The sequence below is a fragment of the Narcine bancroftii genome, chromosome 5 (assembly GCF_036971445.1).
Source record: "Narcine bancroftii isolate sNarBan1 chromosome 5, sNarBan1.hap1, whole genome shotgun sequence".
NCBI lineage: Eukaryota > Metazoa > Chordata > Chondrichthyes > Torpediniformes > Narcinidae > Narcine > Narcine bancroftii.
The window spans coordinates 8,072,333-8,096,535 of record NC_091473.1 but is presented as its reverse complement, the minus strand read 5'-3'; the positions used below and the strand labels follow the sequence as shown (position 1 = coordinate 8,096,535).

Below are 24,203 nucleotides of genomic sequence, written 5' to 3'. Positions count from 1 at the left end.
CATGCTAATACATTGCCCCCAATTCCATGCATCCTCATCTTCTGTATAAGTTGTTTATGCGGCACCTCATAGAACACCTTCTGAAAATCTAGGGAAACAGTGTCCACCTGGTCCCCTCTATCTACTGTGCTCATTAGATCCTCAAAGAACTCCAACAAATTTGTTAAACAGGACTTACCTTTGCTGAACCAGTGCTGTGTCTGCCTGATGGATCCATTTCACTTCAGATGCCTCACTATTTCTTCTTTAATGATAGCTTCAAGCATTTTCCCAACTACAGTTATTAAACGTAACTGGCCTACAATTCCCTGCTTTTGCCCCACATTCTTTTTTGAATACTGGCATGACATTCACCATCTTTGAATCTAGAAAATGTTGGTAAATTAGCACCAAAGCCTCAACTATAACTTCTGCCATTTCTTTCAGTACCCTGGGATGCATTTCATCAGGACCAGGGGATTTATCTATCTTCACACCCTCAAGTTTTCTGAGTACTACCTCTAGAGATATCCAGGTCCTCACCTCCAGTCACATCCATAACTTCTGTCTTTGGCATGTTTGACGTATGATCAACCACGAAGACTGACACCAAATAGTCATTCAAAGCCTCAGCCATTTCTCCTCTTCCAAGGGCCCACCCTTCACTTTAGCCTCCCTTTTATGCTTTAGACCACACATGTCAAACTCTGGCCCGCTATATAATTATATTTGGCCCGCAAGATCATATCAAAAATGTATTAGAGGTGGTCCGCTGGCCGCCGCTCCAGTATAGCGCATGCACAGTAACCGCTGTGTCCCAGGGTAAGAGAGAGAGAGAGAGAGAGAGAAAAATCCTGGTCCTTGAAAAGTAGTGGTGGGTGGTTTTATAAACACGCTGTCGTGTCCCCCCGCCCACCCCCCCACCGCAGCGCGGCCTGGCCGGTGTCAGGGGAAGCCAAGGCCGCTTCCCAGCACCCGGAACCCCAGTGGCACAGCGTTTCTTGGAGCTGCAGATGGAGTCGGGATGCCGGAGGGAAGATTGGGGCTCCCCGCCAGGCGATGGGGGCGCCGGCCGCCCTGCGCCTTCCCACCGGACCAGCGGCGGGTGCCCGGAGTACACGTGGAGAGCGAAGCTGGCCGGGCAGGTAGGGTGGAACCCCCTGCCAATCTCGGGAGTGGCATGGGCTGGATCGGGATTAGCCGCGCTCACCTGCTCCTCCACCGCTGACCGGGATCCCAGCGCGGTCCTGAGCGCGGAGACTGCCCTGGAAAGGTCCTGGGACACCGGCACGGAAAGAGCAGGGTCCGTAGAACATTACAGATCAGAAACAGGCCCTTCGGCCCTTTGACTCTACCTCGTGAAAACCCAACACTGGAGAAACTCAGCGGGTTAAATCGTATTCTTTATCCAGCAGAGAGGTACCTGACAATGTTTGGCCCTTGATCCCCCTCATCAATGTATGAGCGAAAGTCTGTGGTTCTCGTAAAAACACCAGAAGGGAGAAACTCAGCAGGTCAAAGGGGGTCCGGGAGAAACTCAGCAGGTCAAAGGGGGATCCGGGAGAAACTCAGCAGGTCAAAGTGGGGTCCAAGAGAAACTCAGCAGGTCAAGGGGGAGTGGTCTGGGAGAAACTCAGCAGGTCAAGGGGAGGGGGTCCGGGAGAAACTCAGCAGGTCAAGGTGGGTCCGGGAGAAACTCAGCAGGTCAAGGGAGGTCCGGGAGAAACTCAGCAGGTCAAGGGGGGTCCGGCAGAAACTCAGCAGGTCAAGGGGGGTCCGGCAGAAACTCAGCAGGTCAAGGGGGGTCCGGCAGAAACTCAGCAGGTCAAGGGGGGGTCCGGCAGAAACTCAGGGGGGGCCTGACCTCGCCAGGACCGTTGCCCACTCCCCCTCCCTGCCGCAGGCCGACCCGCGACTCACGGTGACGGGGCCGCTGATCCGCCGAAATGCCGCCCTGCAGCGAGAGCCGATGCCCCCGCACTCGTTATCCAACCCGATCGCCCGCAAACCCCGCCATCCCGCACACAGGCCTGAGTAAGGATTATGAACTTTAATCTCAGGATAAAACGATCTTCCAATAGTTTCATGTCACAGTGATAAATATATTCCTGGTTAAAAATGGTCCTGCACCTGGATACAAGCTCATTAGGCATAAAACTTGAAAAGTGTGTAAATCAAAGGATATCTGCACCAATGGAAAAAGGGCATGGCAAATAACCCTGCTAGAGTTCATGCCCACAATCAATCACCCATTTGATTGTTTCAGGAATCATGTTATTCTCCCACATTCTCAATAGCCCTCAGATTTTACTATTCGACAGCACACTAGCAACATTTGACAAATCCTCTATAGAGAAATATTATTTATTGAATATTTTATTCTCATTTCTTAATGCTTCTGGAAAGAGTTTATCCAAAACTATTATTAAACATTTATTTTAATAAGAAAAAGTTTAACATTACATATGTTGAAAGAAGAGAAAACATGCAGATGTTGTTGAAAATTTGGAATAAATATTTAGTTCGGCCCTCGACTTAGTCCAAGTTTTTAATTTTGGCCCTCCGTGAATTTGAGTTTGACACCCCTGCTTTAGACATTTATAAAAGCTTTTACTGTCCATTTTTATATTTTTGCTAATCTTTTCTCTAAGTCTGTCTTCCCTTACTTTATTACTTGCTTCATGGTTCTTCATTGTTTCCTAAAGGTTTCCCAGTCATCTGGTTTCCCTCTGCTCTTGGTGACTTTGTATCCATGGGCTTTTAGTTTGATACCTTCCTTTATTTCCTTAATTATCCAAGACTGCTGTCCCTGCCCTTGCTGTTCTTGTTTTTAACTGGAATATACTTTTGTTGAGCACTGTGAAAAATCTCTTTTGAAAGTCCTCTACTGTTCCTCAACCATCCCTCCATTTGGCTTACTCCTCCCTCATCCCTTTGTAGTTACCCTTGTTTAGTGTAACAAACTTATTTTAGATTGAACTCTTGCACCCTCCATTTGTTTGATAAATTTGAGGTTCCCTAACTACAAGATCACTAATTTTATTTGTCTCATTGCACAGGACCAGATCCAAGATAGCACATTCCTCCACTATCAACTCTCCCCTCATATTCATCTATATTTCACACACATCTGCTCTCACTCCATCCTCCTCCACCTGACTAGGGATAGAGTTCCCTCACCTACTACCCCACCTGACTCCACGTCCAATATATAATTCTCTGCAACTTCCGCGATCTCCAGCGAGATCCCACCACCAAGGACATCTTTCCCTCCCCACCACTTTCTGCTTTCTGCAGAGACCGCTTCCTTCGCAACTCCCTTGTCCGTTCATCCCCCTCATCGTCTCCTACCGATTTCCCTCCTGGCACTTACCTTTGTAAGCGGAACAAGTGCTACACCTCCCTCACCACCATTCGGGACCCCAGACAGTCCTTCTCGGTGAGATGACCCTTCACCCGTGAGTCTGCTGGGTTGGTAAGCTGCATCCGGTTGTTTCTGGTGTGGCCTTTTGTACATTGGCGAGACTCGATGCAGACTGGGAGACCATTTCATGAGCACCCATGCTCTGTCCGCCTTAGGAAGTGGGATCTCCCAGTTTTACATCACATTCCCAGACTGATATGTCCATCCATAACCGCCTGTTCTGTCGAGATGAGGTAGGAGGAACAACACCTTGTATTCCATCTATGTAGCCTCCAACCAGATGGCATGATCATTGATTTCTCCAACTTCCTTTAACCCTCCATCCCCTTTCTTTATTCCCCCATCTCATTCCATCCTCCCTCTCCCCTTCTTTTCCCCTCACAATTTCTCCTTACCTATTCTCCATATACTGCCTAACCTCCCTTCCCCCTCCATTCATCCTAGACACTCCATGCATTCCTTCCTTTTATTCTTCTCTCTCTTCAGCCTATCATAGATCTCTCCCCCCCCCCCCCATTCTCTCCCTGTAGCCAATCACTAGTCTCCCCCTCTCTCATCCCCTTTTTTCAAATCTCTGAACATTCCTTTCTTTCACCAGTCTTGATGAAGGGTCCTGACCTGAAATGTTGACTTACTGCTTCTACTGGATGCTGTCTGCCCTGCTGTGTTTTATTTATTCTAGCATCTGCAGCCTTCTCTGTTCCCTTGCAAGTTTGGTTATTGCTGGTCAAGAAAGTCATCAGATATGCATTCTATGAAGTCCTCCTGCAGTTGCCTTAACCAACCTAATTCACCCAATCTATGCGCATGTTAAAGTCCCCCCATGATTAACCTACAACTCCCGAACATTTTGAAGAGTGGGAGGAAATGAGCACCTAGAGGAAACCCATACAGGTCCTGGGAGAACTTCTTAAGAGTGCTTAATCTGAACCCAGTCGCTGGCCCTGTAATAGCGTTGCACTAACTACTACACTAACTGGAATTCTCTACCCAGGACAGCTTGAGCTTGGTTTGTATTCAAGACTGAAGGCATGGTGACATTAAGCAGCTCCAGTCCATGAAACTTAGTGTTTTTAGCGTGGACTTTGCACATTATCCAGGTTACTGGAGGGGTTTCCCCAGATGCTCCACTTTCCTTTCCCAACCCAATATGCATTGTATGTCAGATGGATTGGCTACTGTAAAATTACTGCTATTGTAAGTAGCTGTTGGGTGACAGAATAAGTTACAGGGAATTAACTGAGCAAATAGCATTGATGGAACTGAGAACTGGCTTAGATTAAGGCCAAATGGCCTTGTTTCATATCTTAATGAAATATGAATACGATCAGAGGTAAACAGATTTCTGGATATCTGTGGACTTGAAGGATGTTGAATCACTCGAGAAAAGAAGTGCCAGAGAAAGGATCAGTTTGATCTTGCTGAATGTTGGAGTAGACGCAAAGGGCCAAATAGCCTCCTTTGTCCATATTCTGAATTAGGATTTTTTGATCAGTGTCATCATGTTTTTTTTTGCTCTCTTCTGCTCCACCCCTCCCAAATATGTCCTTTTAAGAATCCTTTAACTCTTAGACATGCACCACAGTAACGGGCCATTTCAGCCCACAAGCCCATGCCATCCAATTATACCCAATTAATTGCAACCCCAGTACGTTTTTGAACAGTGGGAGGAAACCCATGCAGACACTGGAAGAACGTACGACTCCTTACAGACAGTGCAGGATTCGAACCTCAGTCCCGATTGCTGGCGCTGTAACAGCATTGTATTAACCGCTACGCCAACTGTGCTGCCCTTTTGAGACGTTCTCCTCAAACAAATGGGCAAAAAGTGAGAAGAAGTATTTAGGATGAAGGTGAAGAAGTGCCACATGGGGGGGGGGGGGGAGGAAACAGAAGAGGCACCTTAAAAATTGATCTTCAGTCAAAGCACTGTTTGGTTTAAAAGTTAGTATGTGCACATCGAATTGCAAAAGATGGGCTTTGCACCTCCAAGGCATAATCTTCTCATTGGATTGGGGAGGTGTTTTTAATTTTAAATAACAAAATTGGAATATTGACCGTTTAAAATATAACAGTCTAAAGGAGTAAATGTTAACAGGCTTGTGGAAATGTCTTTGTATGAAATGAGTGATATTGCATGTTTTTGTATGTATTTGCAGACACATGTTATCTGACAGACTCAGCAAAGGGGAGGAGGTAAGTTTAAAAACTAAAAATATATACTTTGAAAAATTGGCTCTATGGATGGATATTTGTTATAATAAGATTAGCTTGAACTATTATTCTATTTATCGTAAAGACTCTTTCTGATTAAGGAAAAGCTGACAGTTTGTTAATCCAATTTGCATTATGGAAGAATTATGATATGTCAGGCCTTGTTAAAATTTAGGTCAGCAATAAAACTGATGTCTTGCTTTTGAATGGCCTGCTGTTTCAATTTGCTTCCTGCTCCCATTAATCTTTTCCGTATTCTATCCCATCGTATCCAAGTGGGATCTGTATAGTGAGCAGATCTAGGTTGGGGATATAAAGTCCCCATCCCTGGAAAACTTATCAGCTGTTGCTGTTGAGCACTTAGAATTATTATAAGTTTTTAACCTTCTGATCAGAAACAATCTCAATGGATTTAAATTGTGTGTGGGTGGGGGGGGGGGGGGGGGAAGGGGCGGTGTGTGGGGGATAGATTGAGCAGGGTAAAAAAAATTTAAAATGTAGAATCAGAATTTATTGTGACGAGATTCGGTGTTTTGTGGCAGCATCAAAGTGCAAACATTCATGTAACCACCTTGCAACAATTTTTTAAAAAGTAATTAGAAAATGACCCTAAGTACCAGTAAAAATAATTACAAATGTGAAAATAAAGCAAATTAAACTGCAGTATATTTCAGCGAATAAGTGAGTCATGAAAACCTGAGAAGATTTCACCAAAATGGGGGGTCGACTTGTAAGCTGGATATACTTTTGAGACCTTAAATTCACTGAAAAAAAACTCAGGTGGATGTCAATTCAGCATACAAGTCGATGCTGGAAGCACCTCCCCGCCATCGGCGCTGCTGCTCCCTGACACCTCCCCACTGCTGGGCGCCACCATAACTGCTCCTACCTTACAGCTTTGTTACTTGCGATTGGGGCGTTTTTTTTTTAAATGGGTTGTCCCTGGGAGGCCTGGACAGCCCAGAAAATGGGGTTTGACTTGTACGCTGGATATACCTTTAAATTATGCTGAAAAATGGGGGTCACCTTGTACGCTGGTCGACTTGTCTGTCAAAATATGCGATAGCTACTTATTCGCATCGACAGGGTCCAAGCCCCCAAACAAGTAAAGGAGCCAGATACTTATGCCATACACCTCTTCAGCTCATCAATGCTCTACCATTGGACTCTACTACGGTCTCTGATCTCCAGGTTCTCTTGGAACATGCACAAACAACATGTTTAAAACTTGGAGATATGCTGAGTGGTGGATAACTTGAAGTTCTTAGTTGACTAAACGTAAGCATGACCAAACCCACTGCAGTCCAATGCCAGGAAGAATCCCATTGAAGCAAAAGACTGAGATTATTAAATTTGCAATTTTGATCTCCTTGGACAGGAAGAAATGTGCATTGATTTTGTTTTCGAAAGAATCCTGTTCTGCAAAAGCCGTTGTAACCAGTGGATGGTGCTGTTGTACTGTTCAGTCGGATTGCAGTATGCAAAGGAAAAATATATCTGAAAATAGAGAAATGTTAGAAGTCCGAAATAAAACAAAGCTGGAATATAGAACAGGATTGCTTGTTTCAAATACTAAAGCAAACTTTGTTGGTTTTGCAATAGTTTAAATGAGTCTATGATACCATTCTAATTTTGTATATTTACATTGGGACACGTTAATAATAGAATTATGAAAAGTCCTTTCAACTTTAAATTTGAATAACAGGCACTTTTTTTTCCCTCCTAGATATTTTTCTTTTGCTTCAATTTCTTGAAGCATATCACCTCAGAGGAGTTCTCTGCAGCAAAAAGGCCAAGGTAAGGGATTTTTTCTTGCTTGATCTTTGTTGGAGGACGGGTCCAGAGGGTAAGTAACACACAAACTATAGTGACAGAAGGTTCAGAACTGCTTTCTTTTATAGAGCAAAATGTGTTATTTCTCAATAGAGCAGCTTAACTGTTTTGCAGTGTAAATTCTGAATTGATGAACCAAGGATTTTAACTGTGGAGGGACTCGCCATGAATTCATTTGAAAGGTTCAAACCTTATGTTTTGGCTTAGTAATTTTATGACTATCCATTTAAGGATAAGTATTGTTTGTAGTGTTACCATAGTTATTATGAGGTCATATGTCATAATATCCACGCAGACTCAGAGCTTGCTTTCTTATTCTTCAAAGAACCATGACAGATACGTGAGCTCGAAATACTTTTCTTTGAAAGTGTCTTAATCATTTCTTATTATCGTTTTGTATTTTTTTTTAATATAGCTGAATGCTTTGTTTATCCATCATTATGAAAATCCTGATGAAGAGTTATGCAAAATGTTTATCCGTTTATTAAAGCTTCATAAAACTGCATCCACCAAGTTTGGTCTATTGGAGTGATAAGATAGTAATTCGGAATATCGTCCTTGTGTATCTTTGAAGATGACACGTCTTGAAATTGGAAAATAATAGAACATGGAAAGTGTCATCTATATCCATGCCCTTTGTTTCTTCTCTCACCCAACTTCAGTGTAAAAAGCCCGTCTATACCCCTCATAATTTCTTGTACTTGTGGTATCCATTCAACTTGCCCATGTCCTTCAAAATCCCTTGGCATTTTCCCCTCAAGCCCACAGTAGAAATTTGAATACTTTGCTTGGTCAAAAATAATTTGTTTAGATCAGGGATAGCTGCTGCATCTCACTGGCCACAATCTCCCAACACAAAATAACCCGCCTGGTCCTGCTTTGCTTTCACTCCTGTATTGTGTGCTCTAGTTTTGTTCAATTAACTTTCATGTAGCACCTTAAGAGGCCCAGATACACAAGGTGAAACACAGTCTGCAGATACTGTGATTATAGTCAAAGCACAAAAATGGAGGAACTCAAGATCTTGCAGTGTCCATGGAGGTAAAGATACAGCGGTATGGTTAGTGTAGGGGTTACAGGGCCAGTGATCGGGACTGGAGTTCAAATCCTGCACTGTCTGAAAGGTACATTCTCCCTGTGCCTGCATGGGTTTCGTCCAGGGGCTCTGGTTTCCTCCCACGTTTCAAAATGTCTTGGGGGTTCTCATTTGGGTATAATTTGGCAGCACAGGCTCGTGGGGTTAAAGGACCTGTTATTGTGCTGTCAGTCTAAACTAAAATCAAAATATAACTGCTAATTTGGGCCTGAGCTGCTCTTCAAGGTACGTGATATCAGTCAGTTCACTCAAATTGAATCTGCTGATTATAACCTTCATCTCTATAAAATATGATTTTTTCTTTTATTTCATAAACGAGTATTGATGCTGCTCGCATCTATATATCAATATTGTCAGCCCCATCATTTAAATCGTGGCTGATGCATTCTTCCATTCCCATTTTCCACCTCCCCATAACCTTTGCCCTTATTAATCAAGAATCTAGCAGCCTCCACTAGTCAATGACTTGGCCTCCATAGCAGTCTGTGGCAATGAATTACACTGATCCACCAGCATCTAGAGAAATTTCTCCTCATCTCAGTTTTAAAAGAGTGTCCTTTTATTCTGAGGCTCAGTGCATTAGTCCTGGGCTTGCCCACTACTGGAAACTCATTATTTTTTAAATGCCCTATTGCCACTTCCTTATTGCAACAAATCAGGCTATCAAGTCTGTTTGCTCTGTCTCCTGAAACAGTGGGGTTACCGATCTGTACCAGATTTTAGAAATTTTGGAAGGTGACAACCAGCACTTACACTGCCTCCTTAGCTGCGACGTTCAATATCCTAAACTGGACACTCGTCCTGCAGATTGGTCATACTTTGTCCCTTTTAATTTCAGCAACATTAATGTTCTACTAATGCTAATTTCCTCAAGCTCATCATTCATCCCAGCCCTGTGGTTTTCCACTATTTGTAGCTGATACTGTGCACCTTCCAAGAAGACAAAACATGATTGATTTTTTTGTATTTCCTTTTTCTCCAAAATAATGTCTCCTGACAGATAAAGAGGCTGTTTTTATTTTTTTATTTTATCTACAGTAACGTGCTCGCTTAACATTTATCACTATCTCAGTCTCATTCTCCTTACCTTTACTAAAATGTGAAATTATCTCAGACCCCATGCTGAGTGTTATTTTTTGGCAGCATTGTAAAGAATTTTCATGGAATTGCTGCCTTATCATAATTTCCTAAAAGCATTGTTATTCTGTCTGCCTTTAAATGTCATATGGCAAATTTTCAGTTTTCTTTCTTGACACTGACTATTTGTTATCTCTTCTATCTTTGCAAGGTTTGTAGTGCTAGAAGGAGCAAATTGTTGATTGTTAATCAGCATATTTGCTTATGTGAAAAGAGCACTTCACTTCAAGCAAGAAACTGCTTGCAATCTAATGTGTTGTCGGACAGCTGTAATGGCACTGATTTACCACAGCTTACAAAGAAATGAAGAATACACTCACTGGTTTCTTTCAGCACAGCATGAAGTCGACTTTCTTTGTATTATTCACTAGACTTCACATTGCATTCTTCAACTCCCCAAACACCACCCAGCTAAACTCCTCTGACTTTCTCATTGGCTCACTGCTGACACCCTCCTCCTCCTGACAAAGGTAAATACTTGAACACGACAGCCCCCCACCCCTAGCCTCTGAGCCATGCAACGAGGTGACTGATTGGAATTGTCCTGCTATGTAACAGTCCAGAGAGCTGACAGTTTGGCTAGACCTTGTACAATAGTGCAAGACAGGCGATGCACAGTCCGACTGGCAAGGATGCGACTGGTTCTCCGAATGGCAGAAAGTGGCCAGCCAATATACGCCAGCTTCAACCTATCAATGGAAACAGTGTCAGCTTTTTCATTCCTGTTGATCACAGAAGTCTTCGACTGGCATCATACGACCTGAAAAGGACTATCATAAACGGGCTGAAGTGGTTTGCTAAAAACATCGTTGCGAACAAACACTCGAGTACAGTGTTGTAAAGCATCCAGCACAAGTACTGCAGGTGACTCCAGCTGCGTAGGAGTAGGTTGGAGGAATCTTATGTTTTCCCAAAGACGATCAACATAACTAGCCAGATCACAGAGGGTTGTACTTGTCTCAGAGACACAAACTCACCTGGCAAGGTTAACGTAATGCCAGATACTAGCTCTGCCGCTGAACATCCAAGATGTACATATTCCAAGGAGGACTATGGGCAAATGTTCTCTCCACGTAGATGCATCACCACCTGCCTTTAGTTGTCGATGGAAGAGCTCAATGAGGCCTTTGGCCTGTGGACGGTAAGCCGTAGCGCAGGTACGGGTAGTGTCCAGAAGATCACTGAGAGCTCGGAACAGCGCTGACTTGAGACCCTCGATATGTTGCAATAGTGACTGGAACACCAAAAGATGGAATCCAATGATCCACAAAAGCCCTAGGGTCGGTCTCCACAGAGATGTCAATGATAGGAACAGACTCCTGCCACCTGGTAGACTAGTCTTCACACGTGAGCAGATAAGTGTATCCCTGAGATGGCGGAAGTGGGCCTACCATGTCTCGGTGCACGTGCTGGAAATGGAATTCAGAGCAACAAAATCCCCCAGCTTGGATTTTGTGTCTGGAGACTTTAGAGCATTGACACAGCAAGCAGGTCCTTGCCCATTATCCAACATCCTGTTTAACATGAAACCGGTAAAATGTTCCGTAACTAGTTTGATGCTTTTCTACCAGGATGCAATAGATTGTGAAGAGACTCAAAAATCTCCCATCTCATAGCCGTCGGCTGTGTCAAAATCGCAAACTAACTTTTCACCTGATTCATCCAGGGTCACATCTTGAAGATGGACATCAGAGTTGATCCGTATTAGATCGGGATTGGTGTGGCAGTGAAATTGATGGCAGTAGTTGAATGTAAGGCGACAGTGTCGCCTTGACAGGACGTTGGCCACGGCATTCGCTTTTCCTCAGATGTGCTATATGTCTGATGAAAATTATTCGATGAAGTCCAAGTGCCGAATCTCCCTGGGCAAGTAGAGATGTGTGCTTGTACTCAGAGTATGCATAAGAGACAGGTGGTCTGTATAAATAGTGAAAGAACGATCTTCCAATAAAAAGTGGAACTGTTTCATTGCAAGATAGATGGCTATCAGTTCTCAACCAAACATGGTATACTTTGCCTGAGCCAGTGGCAGCTTGGCTGAAAAAAATGTCAGAGGTTCCAATGACCTGCGGATTCATTATTCCACTGACAGATGCATGTGCGGTAAGAGAGTAGAGCATTGGGCTTTTGATATACAAGCATCATGGCATTTGCAAGTGTAGTCTTTACATTGTTGAAAGCAAGCACAGCATCATCTCCAAAAGTTGATGGTCTTTTGGACACAGACTGATCGGATCCTTTTAATAGTTCATTAAGGGATAATAAAGATGTTGAAATATTTACAGGAATTGGTGATAAAAATTCATCATGCCCAAAAAATGTTGGAACTGGAATTTCTCGAATCTCACACTTTCAATTCCTTGGGTAAAATACCATGTTGCCTAACTTTATGCCCTACAAATATAAGATCAGCAGTGCCAAAAATGCATTTACTGGAATTGATCTCAGTGCCAAACTCATGAAGCCTCTGAAACAATGAGATAAAGTGGCGCTTGTGCTCCACTTCATCCACACTCGTGACTAGAATATCGTCGATGTAAACAAACACAAAATCGAGGCCGCAAGTACATGGTCCATAAACCGCCGGAATGTCTGAGCTGCATTCCGTAGACCGAATGGCTTTCGCACAAACTCAAACATGCCGAAAGGAATAATTACTGCTATCTTCACGATATCAACTGGAATCTGATAGTAAGCACATGCTAGATTTATTTTTGCAAATACATGTTTGCCGTGGAGGTTTGCTGAAAAGTCTTGTAAATTGGGGATGTTGTATCGGTCAGGCACGTTGGAATTGTTCAGGGCATGATAATCACCACAAGGTCGTCAATCCCCAGGTGATGTATTTTGGAACTGTATCCAGTGGTGAAGCCCAGCAGCTGTCAGATCCGCGGACTATGTCCAATTCTTGCATGTGGATTTTTAAGACTGTCCAGGGGTAATCTACGAGCCCATGCTACTACCACTGGAGGACTTTGAGTCTATGTGGTGGGTTACTGTTTGTTTAATATCTTTATGACGATACAACGGGGTCACTAGGCGAGGGAAACACTTGTGCAAGCCCCGGAAAGGGCAGGAGCCAGGTTGAAGAGAGCTAACAACATTGGAGGAGCGACAGCTGCAGCTCACTTGCAATCAAGCTCTGGTCCACGACGCAGGGACTTTTTTTTTTCTCCTCAAATCCACCAACAAAGAAAAATATGACAAGAAAATTTGCTCCTAAAATGTTTCTTGAGATAGAAATCCAATGCGAGTGACCTCTAGCCATATGTTTGAACATGAGAATCATTTGTGGCTGAAAAAACACATGACATATTTGGGTGTCTGCATTCTTCCGTGGCTGGAGGAACCACTGGAATTGATAAGAAATTGAACACCCCGAGAGACCTTTGAGGAAAAGATGGCGGCTGGCATGCCCATGGGCCACAGTTGCCTCTGCTGCAAGGCCTGGTTGTTTCCCGGCTGCCATTTGTAGAAGTTGCAAGGTGGCCGACAGGACCAGGCAGCAGCATCAAATCTCCGATGCTTCTAACAAATACGCCATCCATCGCCTCTACCACGTCCTTGACCACCACGATTCCAACCAGGTCAACGAAGGAATTCTTTCAGCACATCATGAAATATATTTTTTATTATTCACTAGACGCCACATTGCATTCTTCAACTCCCCTAACACCACCCAGCTAAACTCTGATGACCTCAGTGGCTCACTGCCACACAGGTGATCCTGACACACTCACTCTCCTCCTCTTGACGAAGGTAAGTACGTGACCATGACACAGCCAAGGGCAGTGTATTATTAGAAGTAATTGTATAAAATTTAAACATTTTTGAAACTAATGATGGGTATCAGGGATTAGGAGTTAACTTCCAGTGCAGCAGTTGTACATGAATATTACAAATAACAGTGAAACAGAAAAGTCTGCAGACGATGTGATTTTAGTGAAAATATACCTGCCCCTGTGACTGCAGGAGATGCTACACTTGCTCGCACACCTCCTTCCTCACCCCTATTCAGACCCAAAACAATCCTTCCAAGTGAAGCAATGCTTTTTTGCTTGTGAATCTGCAGGTGTCATTTGCATCAAGTGGTCTCCTCTACATTGGAGAGACTGGACTCAGGCTGGTATATTAAAAGTAAAAGGATAGTAAGGGACAAAATTGGTCCCGTAGAGGATCAGAGTGGTCAACTATATGTGGAGCCCCAAGAAATTGGGGTGGGGGGAGATCTTAAATTGTTTTTTTTTTGGCATCAGTATTTACTCTGGAAACTGGCATAGTGGATAAGGAAAGAAGAGAGGCAAACAGAAGAGTCATGGAGCAGATAGAGATTGAGGAAGAGGTGCTTGCTGCTTTACAGCGAATAAAGATAGATAAATCACCTGGGCCAGTGATGTTCCTTCAGACCTTGAGGGAGATTATTATAAAAATTTCAGGGTCCTTGGCTGATATTCAAAATATCCTTAGCGGTGGGTGAGATGCCAGAGGATTGGAGGGTAGCTCATGTTGTCCCGTTTTTTAAAAAAGGCTCCAAAAATAAACTAGGTAATTATAGGTAGGGTGAGCCTGACATCAGTAGTTGGTAAATTATTGGAAGGAGTTCTAAGAGACAGGATATATAGGTATTTGGACATCATGGGCTGGTTAAGGATAGTCATCGTGGCTTTGTGAATGATAGGTTGTTTTTAACAAATCTTGTGGAGGGTTTTGAGGAGGTTACCAGGAAGGTGGATGAAGGCTGTGGACATTGTCTACAAGGGCGTTAGTAAAGCCTTTGACAAGGTCCCAGAAGATTCATACGCTAGGTATTCAAGGAGAGGTGGTAGATTAGATTTGAAATTGTCGAGACCTTACTTGGAGTTGGGTTGTCAGAACCTTGTTTGAGAAAAGACTTGCTGGTTTTGGAGAGGGTTCAGAAGATTTACAAGAATGATACCAGGAATGAAAGGGTTAGCATATGAGGAGCAATTGTCTGGTCTTGGACTGTACTGTACTTGTTGAAGTATAGAAGGATGAGGGGGTCATCATAGAGGCATTTTGAATGCTAAAAGGCCTGGATAGAGTAGATACGGCAAAGATGTTTCCTACGGGGAGTCGAAGACAAAAGGGCATAATTTCAGGATAAAAGGGTATCAATTTAAAACAGATGCAGGGAAAAAAAATTATTCAGTGGGTCCTGAATTTGTAGAACTTATTGCCATGAGCACCTGTAGAAGCACGGTCGTTGGGGGTATTTAAGGCAGAGATTGACAGGTATTTGAATAGTTTGGGCATCAAGGTTTATGCAGAGTGAGGCTGAGTGGGAGGATGGATCTACTCCTGATTAGAATGGCAGAGCAGACTCAATGGGCCTACTTCTGCTCCCATATCTTGTGCATCTTCACCTCCTATAGATGCTCCAAGGCCAGCTGAGTTCCTCCAGCATTTCTGTGTTTTCGTTACAGATAACAGATCTCAGCAAAAAAGTTGCTCAAAAATGAAACCACAATAAATAGGGCGGGGAGGTGAGAAAGCCTAGTGAGATCAATGCTCATTGAATGCATTGTGGAAATTAGAGATGAATATTTAATAATGTAATATTGGCTGTGCACTGCAGACTTCTATTGATATGTAAACCTCTTCAGTAGAGGAGTGCTCTCTGCTAGTGTCTCAGGTGTAAATCTTAAGCTGCTGGGCTCCAAAATTCAAAACAAAGCTCTAATATCAGGAACACAAGTGCTACAGATGGTTGAATCTCAAGAGAACCAAATCAAGCAGACTCAAAAAGACTCCTGTCCAAAACTTCTGCATGGTGCTTGTTTTTTTGGCAGACTGTCTGTTTCTCTCCATGGATGCTACTTGACGTGCTGAGTCCTCGACCTTCTCGTTGCTCTAATAAATCAGATGTTTCATTTGAAATATTATGGTACAGTGTGGACACTGTAGCCAGCTTCCAACTTCAAGTGGAAAAATGCTGTTTGTAAATCATTAGTTTTTTTTTTGAGTTTTGAATCTCCCTTTTTTCTTCTGTTTTCTGTACTACTCAATTCCTGCTATTCTCTAGATTCTTGCATCAGGTATCTATCATAAATCACCTGGAATTGCCTTTCACAATTTTGCAGTGAGCTTCATCTTTCTTAATTTGGAGTGTTCATGATATACAGCACGTCTCACCACCTGCATTTTTTTCTCATTGTTAATTTTGTGTTAACTCTAACTCTCTCCAAAAGAAGAATAATCTTCTGTCTCCTTACCTGTCCCTTTTGTCACACTTTGAGAAAACCTAGGGAGTAGGAGAATGATCAGTTGTGATTGTGATTTCAACTGTATGTATAACTCTTCATTGTGCATCCCATATATGCAGTGGCTCTCAAGTTGTTTGATTCTGTTCTGCAATTTGTACACTGTGTTACATCATAGACCAGCAGCAATAGAAATTCACCAAGACCATGGTATCATCAAAACAATAATTTTTATTAATAACTATTAATAATATAAAATCTTACTTAACCCTGTTTTAAAGTTAAGTGTAAATCTTTTGTGCTGAAACTCGATCTTTAAACTGTTGTTGAAAAGTAATTATGGAATCGATGAGGCACCAAGTCATCAGACTTCTCAAAACTCACAAATTCCTGTAGAGTTGCTTTCAGAGAAATGTTTCTATATAAATGATTTTTTTTCTACAATTCCTCTTTCTTGGGTGAAGGTTATGGAACTTGTGATTTCCATGATGATTTCATAAACCCAGGCAAAGGTTTTGACTATTACAGTGGTCACATTAGTATTGCTCTCTCAACAAAAAAAAGACAGTTGAAGTGGCTATCTTTTCTGAAACCTCTGATCCTGTGTTCCTCTCTTGACAAGGAGAACACAATAGCAGTCCTTTCTCACAGAATGTTACTGCATTTCTGACTTCAGATGAAACGGGTTCATTATATTAAAGATGCTTTCTTGAAGTGTCGTAATCACATGACGACATCTCTACTGACTCTGAAGTTTTGTTTCTTAAGAAACCACTTATGAAGCAAATGGCTTTCCATTTACACAGGTATTTCTCTTAGCATACGTCCATTGTTTTCAATATTTCAATGGAACAATCAGCTTTAGTTTTTTAGCTGTTTACAGCTAGACGTAGGTGACGCAGCACCTCTTCAAAATGGCGTTCTCTGTCTTTCCCCTGTTTCCAAACCCACAGTCTTTACTCAAAATAATATATAATGTAAAGATTAATAATAACATAATTCTGTAACAACTGGAGCAGAGCTGTCCATAGAATCTTAATACATAGAAATATCCAGTTCAGTGAGGTTAGTTTGATCTCACTTTACCACAAACACAGCACAGTCATCACATCTTTAAGTATTTTTCAAAACATATATTTGTTCTTTTCAAAAGAATGTATAGTTAATATTTAACAATAATTCATGGTAGTGTATCTGCTACACTTTTCTAAATCTATTTTAGTACTGATTTGTCAAGCTCTCTGCATTTAATTTATTGTATTAAGTGATGTGGATGTCAATGGCAAATACAATGTTTATTGCCCCTGAATTAAGGGGTTAGTTAAAAGTTAACCATATTGGTGAACTTGGAGTCACACTTGACTGGTTCCTTTCCCAGAAAAACATCAATGACCAGATGGGGCTTTAGGCAGAACCACGTGTACCATGTTCAGAGCATTTCATTATTTGAATTTAAATTTAGAATTCCAGCTGCCATGTTAGGATCTATTTTTAATGAATGGTCCAGAATTCTACCTGTCAGTCTTAACCACTGGGCTACAATGGATCAGTCTCTTTAGCCTACCATGTGCAGCTATCTCGTCTTGTCATGGAACCAGATCTCAGACCCCAATGATGGCTGCAATGAACAAAGATGGGAGCCATATGCCATCTCTTATGAGGTCAGACCAGGTGCTCCCAGCAAGTATTAGAAATCCAAGTGAACAAAGTAACGTACGCCTAAGCATGACAAGATGAGATAACTGTATCATTAATGCAGTTACATACTCTTTTTCTATGCCCAGGAGAGAAATTCCCTATTTTTATGGTGACCCCTTGAATTCCACTCGTTTATGAAAGGCTTTGAACGGAGTACTGAAATGAGGTGTCAAAGCCAGGAGGATTGTTTATATATTTTTTTGCAGCAGTTTATGAGTTTACCTCTTACATTCAATTATTCTTTATCTACAAGAGTTCATCTTTCATTGATTTCACTTCTAGTGAGCCAATTTTTTTTCTTATGACTGTAATTTCTCAGGTTTCAGATTTATTGTCAGAGTACATACGTGATATCACATACAATCCTGAGATTCATTTTTCCTGTGGGCGCGGCAGAATTACCACTAATTGGTAATTAATAAAAAAAAACTACACAGTGTAAAACATGTAAGCAAACAAAAAACTGTAAACAAACTCACTTACGCTTTTTAAATTTTATAGGATGTTGTGCAGAGTCATGGTCCCCTGCTCTATCTCTACGCATTCAATTGCACAGTGATGTTTGACTCAGAAACAGTTATAGATTTGCTATGTTGTCTCCATTGTTGGCCAAAGAACAGGGAATGATGAGTCAGTGTATCAGATAGAAATCCAGAATCTGGTTGGATGGTGCCCAGACAACAATCTTTTTCCACATCAGTGCAGTCTTTGATTTGCCCCAACTATTTGTTTTATTCCTTCCCTTTAATCCTCTTCAACGTTCAATTCTGAAAGTGGTTTTAAAATTAGATTAAAATTATGTACGTATATCTCATTAAAGACTTAAAACAGATCCTGCTTGATTTTCATACATCATTTGTCTATAAAGAAATTACAGTTCCATTTGAATGTATTTGTTCATTTTCTGTTCCAGAAGAAAGAATACACACAAAGAAGCTGAGTTTCCTGTGGATGATCTCTGTATATTAGGTAAGCACATTTACTCCAAATCAACTTATTTCCAAGAAGAAACAGATTGCTATTAGTATTTACTTCGGTTGTAATTTTAATGCAATCTTTGCTCCAGGTATTAACATTTTAAAAAATATCTACACAGTTAAAAGCTTTGAATATGAATTCTGCAGAGGAACTTTTATTTTAAAATGATAATGCTGCATTAATTTAAGAAAAATGAGGTAATTCCAAGGATAAGTAATTACCATCTATAAAACGGACGTGAATCGCGATCACTGCAGCAATCAGATTTTTTTGTAAAAGGGAATAACGTGATTCATTATGTAATTTGATTTCACATGGCTTATATTTACTCTTTCAAGAAAATTCCATACCCAGTATACCTATTAACAAATATATCCACTTTGATAATATGTATGTTTAAACTTCAATTATTCAATAGTGCAATGAGTCATCCATAACTCGTTTTGTACTCACAGGATCCATTTGCTGCTATGAAAGGGCTTTGTGATTTGCTGCTATTATAAAGAGGCATCAAAAAAACATTAACTTTATCACTATAAGCAAGGCTTTCTGACCATGATCACATATTCTTATAGGATTATTTTGCATAGTCATTTGCTGAAATAGAAGAATTCCATTTGAAGAAGTAAATGCAGGAATCCACATTGGTGATTCACCTATTTCTTGGTTAATTATGACCTATTGGACAGTGTGTCTCTTTATCACCAGTCTTTGTGCATGAAATGCTTCCTGAATAAGACAATTTGTGAATATGCCAATACTTTGCATCCTTCATTCAGCGTTTCCGTGAAAAGCTAATGGAATTGTTTTTTTCTTCACTGGAAATCAAGTTGAATGTGAAAACCTGATTAGAAAGGTCTTTTTTCATTGGAGACTTGAAATGCTCCAGAAGTATGCTTTTATTTGTGTTTTTATATTCTTGAATCAACTCTGAGTTATTGGAACTCCCAACAGTACACAGCAATATTCATGATTACTTAAATGAGCAGTTCTACCAACAAAAATGCCTCTAAAATCTAAGGAAAGAGCCAATGGTGCTTTTCAACAGATGTCTCCAAATTAAACAAATGTAATGTGTAGAAAGTTTAGATTTCCAAAGATATAATTTTTAAAAGAACCCTCCTTTTAGTATGTAGGCTTAAGAATGTGATTATGTGACTGAGTTAAGAATTCTTCTGTTTGTAAATGTATGTGACCAATTACTATGTTCAAAACTGGATGCTCAGGCATTCAGAGCAGAAGGTTGAGGTACCATTTCTGCTTGAATCAGACAGTGGGCTAGTACAATTCTGATGCATTCTTTAGATCAATTCTGCACTTAATTTGTGCTTATGTTAGCACATAGAGACCGTGGAAGTACCACCAGTCTGAGCAGCGATTTCTCTGTCATCATGGAAGAGTCTCCAACTACTACAGGAAGCTTTCACTATGAGGCAGTGGAACTAACAACAGGCCCATCAACTCAGGTGGCTTGGTAAGTTGTGCTTTTTTTTTAAAGCTCGCTTGTACCTTGCATTTGCTTCCTCCATTTATTAGTTGCCTCGATGTCATATGAGGGCAGATGGGTGGAAAGTTAATGTTTTGTGAAATTCATTGTTTGCCTTAATGATGCAGATATTTCGCTTGGAATTTATCAAGTCTGCTTTCACAAGTACAACCCAACGAAACAGCATTCTCCGGTCCTCTGTGCAAAATGTGCAGGCACACATTCAGGCCTAACAGGCGCGCAGTCAGGCCCACCGGGCGCGCAGTCAGGCCCACCGGGCGCGCAGTCAGGCCCACCGGGCGCGCAGACAGGCCCACCGGGCGCGCAGACAGGCCCACCGGGCGCGCAGTCTGGCCCACCGGGCGCGCAGTCTGGCCCACCGGGCGCGCAGTCTGGCCCACCGGGCGCGCAGTCTGGCCCACCGGGCGCGCAGTCTGGCCCACCGGGCGCGCAGTCTGGCCCACCGGGCGCGCAGTCTGGCCCACCGGGCGCGCAGTCTGGCCCACCGGGCGCGCAGTCTGGCCCACCGGGCGCGCAGTCTGGCCCACCGGGCGCGCAGTCTGGCCCACCGGGCGCGCAGTCTGGCCCACCGGGCGCGCAGTCTGGCCCACCGGGCGCGCAGTCTGGCCCACCGGGCGCGCAGTCTGGCCCACCGGGCGCGCAGTCTGGCCCACCGGGCGCGCAGTCTGGCCCACCGGGCGCGCAGTCTGGCCCACCGGGCGCGCAGTCTGGCCCACCGGGCGCGCAGTCTGGCCCACCGGGCGCGCAGTCTGGCCCACCGGGCGCGCAGTCTGGCCCACCGGGCGCGCAGTCTGGCCCACCGGGCGCGCAGTCTGGCCCACCGGGCGCGCAGTCTGGCCCACCGGGCGCGCAGTCTGGCCCACCGGGCGCGCAGTCTGGCCCACCGGGCGCGCAGTCTGGCCCACCGGGCGCGCAGTCTGGCCCACCGGGCGCGCAGTCTGGCCCACCGGGCGCGCAGTCTGGCCCACCGGGCGCGCAGTCTGGCCCACCGGGCGCGCAGTCTGGCCCACCGGGCGCGCAGTCTGGCCCACCGGGCGCGCAGTCTGGCCCACCGGGCGCGCAGTCTGGCCCACCGGGCGCGCAGTCTGGCCCACCGGGCGCGCAGTCTATCAAATACATACGCAGGACAAATATAAAAAATAAATATTGCTTTCTAAATATGAGGGTATTGATGGTTAGTGTGAGCAGTTCCTTTGGACATTGAGCATTCTCACTCCCTGTGGAAATATTTCTCAGCCTGGTGGTGCTGGCTCTATAATGTAGCCTTTGGAAATTCGTGAATAAACGCACACAATGTTATTCAATATCTTAGTTGAACGCCACAGTGATAAAGGAATTGATTTTTATTTTCTATTTAAAAATCTGTTTTTAATTACCTTTTTAAGATTTTCATTTTTGAGATCTGGGTGTCACTAGTAAACCCAGTGTTTATTGAGCAGTCCTAGTAGTGGTGAGCTTCCAATTTCTCAAACATCTGCAATCTTTCACACGTTGTACTTGGGTGGGGAGTTGGAGGATGTACAGTGTGAGATGATAAGGGGTCAGTGAAAAATTTCCATCTTGATGATGAGCAACTTGAAGAGGAACCTGCAGGTCATGGCACTTCAATACACTTTCTGCAATGTCTGTCTTGGTGAGATTGAAAGTTTGGGTAATCCAGGCAGCAACTGCTATGCATTTTGTAGAAGGCACTCGCTGTGATGATGGGGAAGTGAATTAATGTTTTGGGGGGGGTTGAAGTGGGGCCAATCAAATGTATTGCTTCATTCTGGAAAATGTTGAGCTTGTGAGTTTTTGTAGCTGTAACATAAAGGCAAGTGAAATGCATGATAGGAGAGTATAGCTTTTATCTGGAGGCCAGCTATCTCTATTGCATGGAGTTTTTACTGCTCACCAAACATAAGATCCTCAATTTTTCTGGTATATCCATCTTTTGCTGTACTGGCATGCCCTCCTACATTTGTAATTGAACCAGAGTTGATTTAAAGTTCAAAGTTTGGATTATTGTCAGAAAATATGCATGACATCACCTACAACCCTGAGATTCCTTTTCCTGTGGGCCAGGCAGAGTTTCTATTTTGTATTGTAAAAAGAGTCCTTAACAGTCTTAGTTTGTTGTTGAGGAGTCTGATGGTGGAAGGGTAGCAACTGTTCCTGAACCAGGGGGTACAAATCTCTGGCACCTATCCTTCTCTCCTGATGGCAACAGTAAGGGCAGAGCGTGTCCTGGGTGGTGTGGATCCTTGATAATTGATGCTGCTCTTCAACAGTAGCGTTCCATGTAGATTTTCTCGACGGTAGGGAGAGTTTTACCTATGATGTTTTACCTGGATCCACTACCTTTTGCAGGGCTTTCCACTCAGGTATTGGTGCCTCCATTCCAGACTGTCAGCACATTTTCACACAACCTTTCACAAGGTTTTCAATATCATACCAAACCTCCACAAGCTCTTGAGAAAGTAGAGGCGCTTACATGCTTTCTTCACGATGGCACTTGTTCATTGGATCCAGGAAAGGTCCTCTGAGATAGTGACCAGAAATTTAAATGTGCTCATACTCTCCACTTCTGTTCCCCTGCCACCCTCCAATGATCACTGAATTGTACACCTCCGGTTTTCCCCTCCTAAAGGTCACAATTTGCTAGCTCCTTGGTTTTGGTGACATGTGACATTGAATGTGAGGTGGTTGTTGGTGCACCATTTAGCCAAGTTTTCAGTCTCTCTCCTGTATGCTGACTCATTGTCTCATTTTATACAACTTACTACCATGGTATTGTCAGCAAATTTATAGATGGTATTGTTGTTGTACCGGGCCACACAGTTATAGGTGTGAAGTGAATAGAACAGGGGGCTAAGAGTACAGCCCTGTGGTGCTCTGGTACTGATGGAGATTGTGGGGGGAAAGAAGTTTTTACCAATCCTCACTGATTGTGGTCTGGAGGTAGGGAAATCCAGGATCCAATTACACAGTGGAGTTTTAACTCCCAGGTCTTGGAGTTTGCTGATCAGTTTTGAGGGGATGAGGGTGTTGAATGCCGAAATGTAGTCGATAAGAGCACCCTGATATATGTCACTACTGCAATATCATTGATGCATCTGCCATTGGTAGATTGTTGAGGACAAGGTCGTCTAGGATTATTCCCATCTGTTTCAGACCCAGTCTGGGCAGTTGTGACAATGCAGATACTACTAAGCCGTTTGTAATGAATCCAGATTACATCTAAACCTTTGATGCTTTGTTTGCTTCCAATTATTGCTCAATGTTGAACAGTAATTCATCAACTGAAGATGAATGGAAGATTCAAGATTCCTTTATTGTCTAGTAATAAAAACAGTAAAAATATTACAAGGAATTTGCTTTCGTCTGCCGTAGAGCAGACAGATTCGTCATTGGCAGAAATTACCTGAAGGTCCTCTTGCATTCAGAGAAAAGAGAAGCAAAAGGGAGACCCCTAGTGTCCGTGGATTTGCTTCCAGCCCTTCCACAGCCACATAGTCCAAACCATCACCAGATCTGGATCTCTGACACGATCAGCAAACTCTCAATGCCCTTGGCATCCTCTTCCATCCCGGTTTCAATTCCTGTTACCCCTTCAGCTAGTCTCGAGCCTGTTTCCAGCAGTCCACTGCCTGGTGTGAATCCCTTGACTGCATTTGCCAGCAGTCCGCAGCCTGCTTGGGTTTTTCGCCTTGAGTCACCAACCGCCTGTGTGTTGTTTAGCTACAGCATCCCTTACTGGTTCACCACTGTGGTCATCGTCCCGGGTTGTCCCCTCTGCTTCTCCTTCTCGAACGGGAGATATTCTCTTGTTTTCTGGTGCCCTGCGCCACTTCTCTGGAATCTGCAACCCCTCGTTGGTGCTGCTGATCAGAGACACTGCCATCTTGGACCCAGACTCCGCTGTTGCAGGGGTTTTGAATAAAACCATTGTTTTTTTTTTTTTTTTTTTTTTTGTTTTTTTTTAATGACAAGCCCCACAGATGCAGGGCATCAAAAAATTAGTTCAAACTCTGAGTGTTCCTCTCCACGGAAATCTTTAGTAAAAGGCGAAAGATTTATACGATCTGAAGAGAAACCAGAGTATACTGAATAAAACCATTGTTTAAAGCCTGTACA

General features: G+C 43.1%; 1 protein-coding gene and 1 non-coding gene across 4 annotated transcripts in view; one reads left to right on the top strand and one right to left on the bottom strand.

The window, feature by feature from the left end:
• mtmr14 (myotubularin related protein 14) overlaps positions 1-24,203 on the top strand; it is an 89,717-nt gene that overhangs the window by 49,576 nt on the left and 15,938 nt on the right. For all 3 annotated transcript variants that reach the window (XM_069936666.1, XM_069936667.1, XM_069936665.1), the window contains exons 13-16: positions 5,563-5,599; positions 7,344-7,414; positions 18,516-18,571; positions 19,919-20,054. In XM_069936666.1, the coding sequence (XP_069792767.1) occupies positions 5,563-5,599; positions 7,344-7,414; positions 18,516-18,571; positions 19,919-20,054 (300 nt within the window). The remainder of the gene's footprint in view (positions 1-5,562; positions 5,600-7,343; positions 7,415-18,515; positions 18,572-19,918; positions 20,055-24,203) is intronic.
• On the bottom strand, positions 24,058-24,171 carry LOC138765575 (U5 spliceosomal RNA). Its single transcript, XR_011358571.1, has one exon. It is a non-coding gene; the product is annotated as a U5 spliceosomal RNA (small nuclear RNA).